Genomic DNA, 11,762 nt, shown 5'->3' on the forward strand with positions numbered 1-11,762 from the left:
TACTGCTGTGGAGTAGATAGAGACCACAGCCAGGACCTTGATAACTTTGGCTCTGCGTCTCTTTAATGAGTAAAACACAATATAAAATGGGTTTATATTCTGTGATCTCGCAGCACAAACCTGCTGTGGTAGGCACCTGTAGTCCCAGCTACTGAGGAGGCTGAGGCAAGAGGGTTACGTAAGCCCAAGAGTTTGAAGTTGCTGTGAGATATGACAGCACTCAACCCAGGGCAACAGAGTGAGACTATGTCTCAAAAAATAATAAAAATAAAGAAGGGGACAAGATTGAAATTGGTGCAGTCAAGAGCGGCAGTACTGATGTTCCAAACACACACACACTAAAGAATCCAGAGTACGCTGGGTTGGATGCTAACCTAATATAATTGTTTTCTGGGGGAATTGATGGGCCAGGCCACATTGCTGGGGGCAGGGAGAGTTTCCTCTAAAGGGAGTAGATCCTCTCCCTGTCAGTCCTCCTGAAAAGGACAGGTCTTCTCCCAAGCTGACGTTAGACAACTGGAAGGAGAAAGCTCTTGCTCACTTGGGAACTCGTGGCAGTTGGACGAGTTGGACTGGACTGAGATGAAGAAGCATTCGGGCACTACTGGAGTTTGGGGGCAATGAGAGCTGAGTCCTGCCTCAAGGAAGCAGGTTGGGAGCAGACAGGGATGCTGCCAGAGAATTGCCGATTTAGCAGCCATCTTGTTACCAATTTGCTGCGTTTTCCTATTCTTGTCCCACAACTGAAGGTAAAAGCTTTTCTAAAGTTGCTGTTTGGTTTCTGTGGTAATTTGAGAAAATCAGAGCAGACCCTGTCCCATGCTTGGAATAGGTGATGACAGGGAGGTGGTAGCAGCCAGGGGAAGCTTGAGGGGCTCAGGTGATTTGCAACCCAGCATGGAGTGTCCATCCCCAGGCAGAGGGGAATTAGGGGGCAGGCTGCTCTGGTAACAGTTCAGAGGTGTGGAACACGTACATAGACCTAGAACCTCAGACACAGCTGGGGGTGCGGGCAGGGGAACTGGGAAGACTTCATGTCTTCAGGGAGAAATGGGGGCTCACAGCCATTGTAATGCTGGTCTGGAGGAAGCACACCCTCACATGCTGGGGAGACTAAGATGCACCAGCCACATCTAAAAACAGAAATGATGAGTGGTGACACCTATGGCATTAAGTGGTAGCTCTTATGACTACCTCCCCATGACCCCCAAGCCCCAGTTAGCAAACAGGTCATTCAGCTTGGGGGTATCACCACTCTCGCTGGTTTTCAGTGGGGTGTTAACATACTAAAAGATAAAGCGAGTCTCACCACCCTCACAGGGCTGTTGTAGACACATCCAGAGGTGGTTGAGGTTGCTTGCTACAAGTCAGGTCCCCCTCTAACCTTACTCCTTCAGTCCTTAAATGTCCCTTTTCCTATATCACACATTATTCACGTACCTCAACCACCAACAGGTCATCATTTGAAATGGGTTCAAGCTTCTTATCTGGTGGTGTCTTCTCAAGAAAAGTGGTTAATTCGACTAAGATCCTGCCTCTGTAGGCAACTCCTTCCCCCTGAAAGGCGACAACACAGGATTATTCCTCTAGGCATGAACAACAGCAAACAGAACTCAGCTATAAAAAAAAAAAAAATTCTCCTTCCCATGGCCTTAACTTTCGAAATAAATTAGCAACTTGCCCAGCTCAATTCAGATCTTTGGTATTTGAAAGGAGAGTAACCAACTTTAGGGAGAATCCCAAAAAATACCACAGGACACCAGGGCTGAAAGGGATCTTAGCCAGGACCAAGGTCAGAGGCTTTCAAACCATGCCATTGGTCTGGAAGGGGTTCCCAGTGGTTCAGGGGTGGGGTGGTGGGGCTCTAAGTCCCCCTCACTTGACTCCAATAGAGCAGCTTTGCACCTATCTGGGTAAACTCAGTTCCTTTTTTCTTCTTCTCAGAGTAAGGAGGCTGCCGTGTGGGCAACCAGGGTAGGTGTCAGAGTGGCCAGGAAGTAGAGGAGGAAGATGACCAGGGTATGGCTAAGCATGAGGAAGAGCAGTGGCTACTGCTCCAGCCACATCAGTGGGCACCAGACACTTCTGGAGAGGAAGGGCGGGCCCCACTCCATAGCTGGTCTTCCACCTTTCCCCTTCTCTGTCTATCTTAGTCCCTTTCTTGAGCCTTGGAAGATAACCAAGAAACATTTGGAAAATAAAAACTAAAAATACCAAAAAAAGGGAAAAGAAAAAGAAACATTTGGCTTCTATTGTAGTAGAAAGAGCATTTCCCATCTCTCAGCATCCATATCCTTATCTATGAAACGAAGGGTTTGGATGAGATCAGGAATGGCAAAGGGTTTCAGTGGGCACATCCCTGTCAATTGATAGATTCCTGGAATGAGGTGTTGAAAAGAATTCCAAGGCAGCACAGGGGCTTACTAGGAAAGAGAGCCAGCATTGATTATTGATGTCTTCCATAAACATAGAAGTTGTAGGGGAAAGACCATTGATTATTGATGTCTGCCATAAGCATAGCTGTTGTGGGGGAGTAGCTGTTACATTGAGATGATCTCCAGGATCCTTTCCATTCTTACATTCCAACATTTGAGGAGTACAAGACTGGGGGGGGATGACCCCTAAATATGATACTTAATTATAACCATTATAAGAAGAAATCACATTAACCAATGCTTCTTAATAACAACTTTAATTCAGAAACTAACCTTTCCAGCATTCAGCTCATCATAGGGGTCTGGGAATCCCGTGTACTCTCTGGGGCTTCCATAAAGGTTCAAATAACAAGGTCCAAATGTTGGAACAAAGCCCACCTCTGTTTCTCCTGTGTTTACTGAGAGATAAACGCCATCTTTTTAGGTGTTTTAACATTTAATCTATTGAAATAAATGTATTAGTTATTAGTTAGAGAGATGAGACTACATTCTCTGCTTTAGTTGTATTAGTGCAATTATGAACATATGAGACTTTCCATAGTTCTCTTTTCTTGTTGCTATAAAATTTTAAATAAAGAACATTTTGGGGGTAGTTCAGGTAAACTTATCCATATTAAAAGATAATGCTATTAGAATGAAAGACTATTAAGACTCAAATTGATCTTCACATTTTTTGCAAGTTTATCAGTGGCATTATAGTAAACATGTCATTGGCAATTTGGAAAGTCATTTAAATGATGCATCAGATTAACTTTGTTTTTTAAAGAACCATGTACTCTCAGGCAGTTAGTATAAATCTTGCAGATGCTGTTAAAACTATCTGACATTTCAAAAATTTTTACATAACAATGAACTGCCTGCCTATGGTTGTAGGACCATATGATATTCAAAGGTGACATAAAGATCCTCATTTATTACTTCCTAACTCTGGTGACCATCTGATAAACTCCTTATTTACATTACTTGATATTAGCAAAACTACTCCCTAATAAAGGGCACTAGGGCAATGTAAGGAAGTAGCTGAAGCAAGGGGAGATTGCAGGTGGGGGTGGGGAAGCCTGAAGGGCCCCCATATGGAAAAGGGACAGATTTATCTCCAAAAGCAGAGTCAGGACTACTACTGGGATTTCAACGGAAGCCATCTTTGGTTCACTCAGTGTAAGGAAGAACTTTCTGTGAATTAGAAATGACAAACAATGGAGCAGATCATATCAGGGACGACCAGAAGAAATGTTGAGGCACAGGTTTCAGCCTGTTCTGCAGGATGTTGTCAAGATAATTCCTGCTGTGGGTGAGAAGTCAACCAGATAACCTTTCCAACTCTGTGTTTAAAGGAGAAAGAGAAATGTGAAGTAGCAGGAGAGCAGAATGCCCATTAATAAGCAACTGACCTAAATGAATAGGCATCTACCTCCCAATCGGTTTCATTGCTCCAGGCTCCCTGCATGTTTAGGTGGGCGTGCACACTTTTAGGGAGCGGTAGAAACCATGCACTGGTCATTAGCTGACCATCAATATCAGTGAAGAAAGCAAGATAAGCAAAACATTTAAACTAAAATTTAGAAAATTAAGATGTGGAAAAGTAATACATGACAGCCTAAGGGTGAAACTTGATGTTACCCTGGGGTGCCACATGTCATACCAGTTTCATATCTCTTAGGAAACCCAATGAGGGACCAACAGTTTTTCTAACAAGTTTCTTGGAATCATGTTATCATTTTCAAGACAAATGAACAGGACAAAGTGAATATATAAAATGGTTTGGCTTCATCCAGTCTGCTGCATGGAAGTTTGAAAAGTTGACTAATCGATAACTCCTCAGCAGGGTTTCAACTTCTTTCCTTGCACTGGAACATTCTGGTTGGAAGGGGATGTTGGGTGAGAGTAGAAGATTAAAACAGAGATTCAGAGAGAGGGAAAGAAGTCATTTTGAGAAGCTGAATCACAGAACGTTCAAGTAAGAATGGATGTTAAAGCTATTGCATCCTAGTCCTGTCACAGCGCAGATGGGCAAACAGAAGCCCACAGGAGTGATGTGTATCTTGTCGAATGTCCCACAGGTTGGTAGATTTAGGCCCAGATCTTGAGTTTTGAATCTCAGACAAGGGCACCCTCCGCTACTCCAGCCATTCTTTGGTCTATGCCCATCTCACCTCCACCTGGTTACCAGGGGCAACTGTGTTGTCTGTCATGAGCATTTGCCTTTTGTTAAAGATCTCTAGGGATGGAGATACAAATGACCAATAATGATCCCCTGCATGTCACCCTGATATCAAGAGTTTAATTATCTTCCTCCAGCCACATCTCTTTTCTGTTATTTTAAGTCCTTTGATTTGTTTGGTTATGCATTAACATGATGAATCTTCTTTCCAACAAAGTCTTTTCTTGCCTCCAAACTTGCCTCAACACATTTTATGCATAGTTGTCACATCAAACTTCCCAATGTCCTTCTCAAAGAGCCTACACAACATAAAATAAAAATTCTTTCACCTGGCCACCAGAGTTCCTCTGACCTAGCCACAACCCGCTTTTAAAACAATATTCTCCATGCCTCCTTCATCTCTCCGAAGCCCCTTGGTGTTTTGGATTTCTATAAATAATTACTTTAGATTTTCATTTTTAGAATCTTAGAACCTTAAATATATCTGCTTATCTCTGTGATTAGAGTACAAACTCCTTTCAGGGGAACAGCAGGATTAAAACATGTTTTATTTTGATTTCTTAAATACCTAGCCCTAGCTCTATCATGGAATATATAAATATTTCCTAATTTGTTGAACGAGTGAATAAAGAAATGACATGTTTCCAAATTTGCCAAGTTCACTGCAAATCTAAGGACTACTTAATATCCATCCAAATCAAATCTGATTACAAGGTAATGACTGATTTTATGAAGCAAGATTTGGGCATTCTGTCAATTACATAAAGGCAGATGATGGCACCTTGTATTTTCACAGAGCTTCAGAATTTGCAAAGCTTTCCCATGTACAAGATCTCTTGTCCCTCTCACCACAACCCTGGAAGATTGGTGTGGTAGAGGTGATCACATCTGTGACAGATGATGAGCCTCTCTAAACCTCAGAACCCTCAGTTATTAGGGGAACAATAACATCTACCCTAAGGGAGTTATGATGACCACGTGTCTGGAAGTATTGAGCAAACTTGCAAAAAATGGCCAGTTCTGTGCAAACCATAGGACACATCCCTCACATTTGGGAGGTAAAGACCTTGAGGGCACAAAGTGTAAAGCATTCAGTATCTTCCAACCTAGAGATCCATGTTGAAAGTGGGGGTAAGTTACTTCATACAGTTCAGAGCAATTGATTTAGTTAGGGCCCCGTAGCTGTACCTACTGAACATAAACAGTAGCCAAAAATGTTAATCTTTCACAATTATTTGCAATAAAGCCAAACAAGATGGTGTGCATTTAGGTTAACAACATGAGACACAGAGCAAAGACTGGTTAGCATATTTGTTTTAAGCTCAGCCAGGCAGAACAACCACACAACACACACAAAAATTATTACTCTAGCAAAACTATGGTTGAGACAGAAAATCTCAAAACAAAGTTCTACAAGCACACAACTAATACATCTTTCATAAGGTAATAGTAGACAGGAAGATCTAAGAGACAACAAAATTACAAATCATAAACCTGCATATGATGGAGCCCCATCTCCCGAAGATGAGAAATCTATACAGTAAAAATATGATTGGTTAAACAACAAGAAAAACACAGTCATTTTAAAACAAGCATTGAAAAAGTTAATAAAATCCAGTGCTAGGTAAGTGGTTTAGCAACACCAGAAGAATCCCAAATTGAAACCCAAAAACACTTAACCCTTTTGTAATTGTTATACAAGTTTCACAAGTTAAATGAAAAATGTCTCAAAACTCTGTGACAAGTGACAGGACCACCACACATGAATAACCCAATCTTGCCAGCCTCAAGACAGGCAGGCATCCGAGAGCAGATAGCTTCCAGGGCCAGAGGACGATCAGTGAAGTTAACCAGTATTTTATGTCTTTAATAAAACATTTACTTGTCTTAAGGCTGACTTAGCTAGGACCAAGGCCAGAAAATTTAAGTATATCTAATCTGAGGCTGCATAAGCAAAGGCCTGTAGTTTATCATACACAGTTTGTTCAAAGCATTTCTTTTTGAGGGATCAGGGGTAGAAGGAATGACAGCTTGTTATTTTAGAGATCGTGTAACAAACTGTCTGCAGGATCTGCAATGAGAGAAAGTCTCAGAGACATCAGCTAAGATCGCTTATAACAGCTTCTGCTTTTAGTTCTTCTGCATATTACTGCCATAGCATTAGGTAAAATGCTTATCCCAGTATCTCTTGAATAATTATCTTTAGATATTATTTAAAGAGTTCCTGCTAATAACAAATGGATTTAGTCATTTTTATCTTCCTCCCATACAGCTACAGCATGATGTTTAATTCCTCCATTGGTTAGCTTTATGATTTCATCTGCAGTCATTATGTTGGATTCCTGACTTGACAAGAAGAGGCTATGAGCACTCCTGCCCTTACCTTCTCTCTCCTCCCCTCCCACTTCTCATCTCTATCGTCCATACTTTCACATTGTAATGGGTAATGGCATTTACCCTCTATTCTGAGCTTTGGCTATAGGTTTAATTAAAAAAATAAAAACCAAAAAATCACGCTTACATCCTAGCAACAATATATTGTTCTCTGCAGAGAAAAGGAAAGGGTTATGACTACATTTCCTTCCATACAGCTCAGGTAACACAATCCCTCTGCTTCTCGGTGTACAATGTTCAAATGGAATCTCTTTCTTACCTTCTATTATTTGCTTAACATTATGCTAGACATGACTTTATATTTGTACTATATCTTCTCTGTTCACCTCTTTGTTTTTCCTGGAATTTCTAATTGCCTTCTTTTTCTGGGTTTTTGGGGAGAAAATTTATATCTTCTTCTAATATAAGCAGGATATTATTCTTATTGGATTAACAAAGCTTTTTCAAAACCTATAAAACACCTTAAACAAGTTGAGGATGAGAGGGACCTTGAGTTTCCCAAGAACAATCTCTCAGTTGATTTGATCTATTGGCAATTATAAGAATTTTTGTTTTGATAATAAAATATATTGCTGGTATTAATGTGGTAACATTAAGTTTTTTCTCTTATCACCTTAACTTCTTTTTCTCATTCTCTATTAAAATTTATGGCTTATGCACAGAACTTTAATGCCAGGTATAGGCAAGTGATTCTCAAGTGTGCAAAACAACAGAAGAGTGTATTGGCTACCAGTGTTTATAAGAATGAAAACAAAACACACATTATTTTAGGGAGTGGAGATTACGTTGTTCATCAGCATCTGACCTTGTTGTTCTTGCCAAGGAAATCAGCTGAGAAGAGAATATTATGTTGCATTAGGGTGGACCTATGTCAATGCCACTCCAAAAAATAAGGTGCTGGCACTAAGTATTGACCCTCAGAAATTTATAAAACAGCTACTGGGAAAGAGGCTTGGGATGGAAGCATCTTCAGTTAGTTGCTTTGATTATTGTTTACTAACCATCACCAAAATATCACTAAAACCATTCACTAGGTTCATCACATTTGGCTTTTAAGAAACCGAGTCTATCACCAGATTCCTAACCCAACCCATTCTTTCTCCAGAAGTGCCCTATCTTGTCTTGTTCCAAATCTGTGGAGTGACTTACCTTCCACTTCCCCACCAGAGGCAGCAATTTTAGAGAGGTATAGATATGTTGTTCCAACGACATCATTTTTAGTAAGACGGTCCCTGTATAAAAGAATAGGTTAAGGCCTCCATCTATGAAGACATGTCTTCATTTCAAATATTAAAAAGATAGAACTGGAAAACCATCATGTCCAAATGGGCCTCAAGCACCTGGAAACTCCCTGCTTTCACCTCCCACTCAAGTTTTTAATTCAGTAAGTGTGAGGTAGACACCAAGAGTCTGCATTATAATAAGTATACAACATCTGAATCTGATGCAGATGGTCCTCTAATCACCCTTTAGAAACACTGATCCAGTCAGGTAATTCATTCTACAGTTACAAAATTTCAATTTTACAGAGAGGTCAAAGGATTTGCCTGTAGCCATACTCAATTCCATTGTCATGAAATCCATTAATCAATTATAGGCACATTACATGATGAGTATAATTACACAATCAATCACACTACACAAAATAGGTGTATATATCTTATTTGACCATGTTCACATTAATTATTACAATAGCTTCCAACAATTGTAATGAGCTATATCTAATGTGCCATTGCAGGGAAAAAAATTCCCCTCTGATTCAATTCCGGTATTAACTAGGCACCAACCACAAGATAGATGCTGTTCCTCTGAGTGTAGTTGGTTATCTAGAACCTAAATCTTACCTACATGGTGAAGACAAATTTGCTGACTACAAGTATATAACTTTGTGTATTCTACGGTAGGTACCTTAGACAGCCTGTGAGCCTGAACCATACAAATGGTCTCAGACTGGGCTCATACTATCAACATTCTCTTTGCTTCATTTCTCCTCATTCCATCTAGTGTCATGGCCACTCTGAAGTCCAAGGCTCCATGGAGAGAGCAAAGTTTCAGTCTTTGGGGGAAGGATTATAGCAGTGTATATGAGGTTATAGAAAATGGCTAATTGAACAAAACTTGTGTAAGAAAAATCTATGATTTATAGGTATTAAATCACATGCATGGGGTTTGAATCTTTTCTGTCCATCCAGATAGTCTAAACTACATTTAGAGAATTGTTATCTTTGCCTCAGTTGTACAAATACCATACAGGATATATAACCTAAGATCTGGCTCCAAAGATTCCCCAGTTAAACCAGGTCTGTGTACCCTAAGCTACACTATTGCTTTTAGGTGAGCAGACTAGGACAGGAAAAATATAAAGCCATATTTGTAATGATTACAGGTAACTCTGGATGGCTCCACCAGCAATCAGCCTATTGCAGAGCCCAAGGGCCAGACAGGGTGGGAGTCTGAATGGGTCTCTTTCCAAGTCACTATGAGCAAGTGACTCAACCTCTTTGAGCCTTTATCTATAAAATGAAGCTAATAGTACTCTCTACTTCATAGGGCTACTCTAAAGACAAAATGAGATAATGTAGGTAAGATACTTGGCACATTGCTAGGCACTTGTAGTGCTCAAAAACTGGTAACTAACACAATAAACTAGGATTATGATGGTAGTAGTGGTGGTGATGATGGTATTCCCCATGTTTCCATTCTCTCTCTCTTTTTTTTTTTTTTTTGAAACAGAGCCTCAAGCTGTTCCCCCGGGCAGAGTGCCATGGCATCACAGCTCACAGCAACCTCCAACTCCTGGGCTCAAGAGAGTCTCCTGCCTCTGCCTCCCAAGTAGCTGGGACTACAGGTGCCCGCCACCTTAGGTGTACGTGGCTGGCACCTTAGCTGCTTGAGCCACAGGCGCCGAGCCGCATGTTTCCATTCTCAAAGAGCTAAGGGCTGCTGCTTCAATGTTCCATTCACCTAGAACCTTCCAAGAGTTGTCTCGTTATGGCCAACTGGTGCTAGGAGGCTGGTCTAGTAAAAATTCCAACAGAACATTACAATGAATTCCTTTTGCCTTCAGCTTTATCCACTTTCCTTTCCAGCAATAACAAAGAATTGTTTTCAGAGTATTTGGTGCTTCTTCCCAAGAAATGGTTTACCTTATTTCTGAGTCTGTTTTGGACAGTCTAATGATATTTAAATCCCCAATTTCTTATTTTGGGGCATTTCAAATCATTTTCCCCTTATTTTGTTTATTAGCAGTTGAGCCAAAATATCCAAAGCTTTTCTACAATAACCTCATTAATTTTTTAATTTTTTTTAAGGGGAAAAGAAACCCTAAACATTTCCAGGAGTAGTTTATCACCCTCCTATGAAAGGAAAGCAAATATACCAGAAGGATAGACCATCCGGAGCAATGTTTCCCAATATCCAAAAGTTTAATTCCTTAATGCTGAATTAGACATATGACAATTTCTTACTCACCAGTCATACACTGTTAGTTTTATTTTTTCACATACTGAAGGAAACTATAAAAATGAAATAGAAAAAGTAGTTATTTCTCTGTTTATCCAGTAACTACTAAAATAAGTACTCACTTTAAAAAAGAAAAATAAGAAAAGAAAGCCAAACCTTGATCTGAAGATTCACGACCTGATTCCACTCAGGGTTTGCATTTTTCTCAATTATATTTGTGCAAACCTGCAAAATCACCAAAGCAAAATGGTAAGTTTTCAATTTTCTAGTTTCTAAGGGTTTATAATATAAGCATACCAGACTGTTACTCTGCCAGTTTACTTATTAGTTATATCCTTAGTAACCTGGTTAAACTTTTTTTGTCTTGGTAATGATTTGATAAAATATGAGTTCAATATTGATCTTTGCTTTTTTTACCCACTAAAAGCTTGTTTGTTTTTTGTTTGTTTTTTTTATAGAGACAGAGTCTCACTTTATCCCCCTTGGTAGAGTACAGTGGCACAGCTCACAGCAACCTCCAACTCCTGGGCCCAGGGGATTCTCTTGCCTCAGCCTCCCGAGTAGCTGAGACCACAGGCACCCACCACAATGCCCCACTATTTTTTTGTTGCAGTTTGGCCAGGACCGGGTTTGAACCCGCCACCCTTGGTATATGGGACCCACTGAGCCACAGATGTCGCCCTAAAAGCTTGTTTTTAATGACTTCTTCATTACTTTTAAATTGTCAGGTTTCTAACATTAGGTTCATGTAACAAAGTAAGATTTAAGGTTTATGAGCATTTATTCATTTTTTGTGTGTTTGTTTACTTGCTTTTTTTCTTTTTTTTTTTGAGACAGAGCCTCAAGCTATCCCCCTGGGTAGAGTGTTGTGGCATCACAGCTCACAGCAACCTCAAACTCCTAGGCTCAAGAGAATCTCCTGCCTTAGCCTCCCAAGTAGCTGGGAACACAGGTGTCCACCACAACGCCCGGTTATTTATTTATTTATTTTTTTGGTTGCAGCCGTCATTGTTGTTTGGCGGGCCCGGGCTGGATTCGAACCTGCCACTTTAGGTGTATGTGGCTGGCGCCTTAGCCACTTGAGCCACAGGCGCTGAGCCTATTTTTTATTTTTTTATTTTTCTTTCTTTGCTTTTTTTCTTTGGTTGTTGTTGAGACAGAGTCCCAACCTACGACCTGAGCAGAGTGCAATGGCATCATAGCTCACTGAAACCTCAGACTCTGGGCTGTGGGCATCCTGCTGCCTCATCCTCTGGAAGCTGCTGGGATTATAGGCGCCCTCTGCAGCTGGGTTTTTTTTTTTTTTTTTT

At 40.5% G+C, this 11,762-nt stretch overlaps 1 protein-coding gene across 1 annotated transcript in view; it reads right to left on the reverse strand.

The window, feature by feature from the left end:
- MYOF (myoferlin) overlaps positions 1-11,762 on the reverse strand; it is a 162,316-nt gene that overhangs the window by 74,099 nt on the left and 76,455 nt on the right. Inside the window, exons 14-19 of the mRNA XM_012801428.2 lie at positions 10,609-10,677; positions 10,462-10,505; positions 8,140-8,222; positions 6,091-6,129; positions 2,709-2,833; positions 1,441-1,557 (exon numbers count right to left, since the gene is read on the reverse strand). Of these exons, the coding sequence (XP_012656882.1) occupies positions 1,441-1,557; positions 2,709-2,833; positions 6,091-6,129; positions 8,140-8,222; positions 10,462-10,505; positions 10,609-10,677 (477 nt within the window). The remainder of the gene's footprint in view (positions 1-1,440; positions 1,558-2,708; positions 2,834-6,090; positions 6,130-8,139; positions 8,223-10,461; positions 10,506-10,608; positions 10,678-11,762) is intronic.

This window comes from Otolemur garnettii, unplaced genomic scaffold (genome assembly GCF_000181295.1).
Source record: "Otolemur garnettii isolate 467f Iridium unplaced genomic scaffold, OtoGar3 scaffold00008, whole genome shotgun sequence".
NCBI classification, from domain to species: domain Eukaryota; kingdom Metazoa; phylum Chordata; class Mammalia; order Primates; family Galagidae; genus Otolemur; species Otolemur garnettii.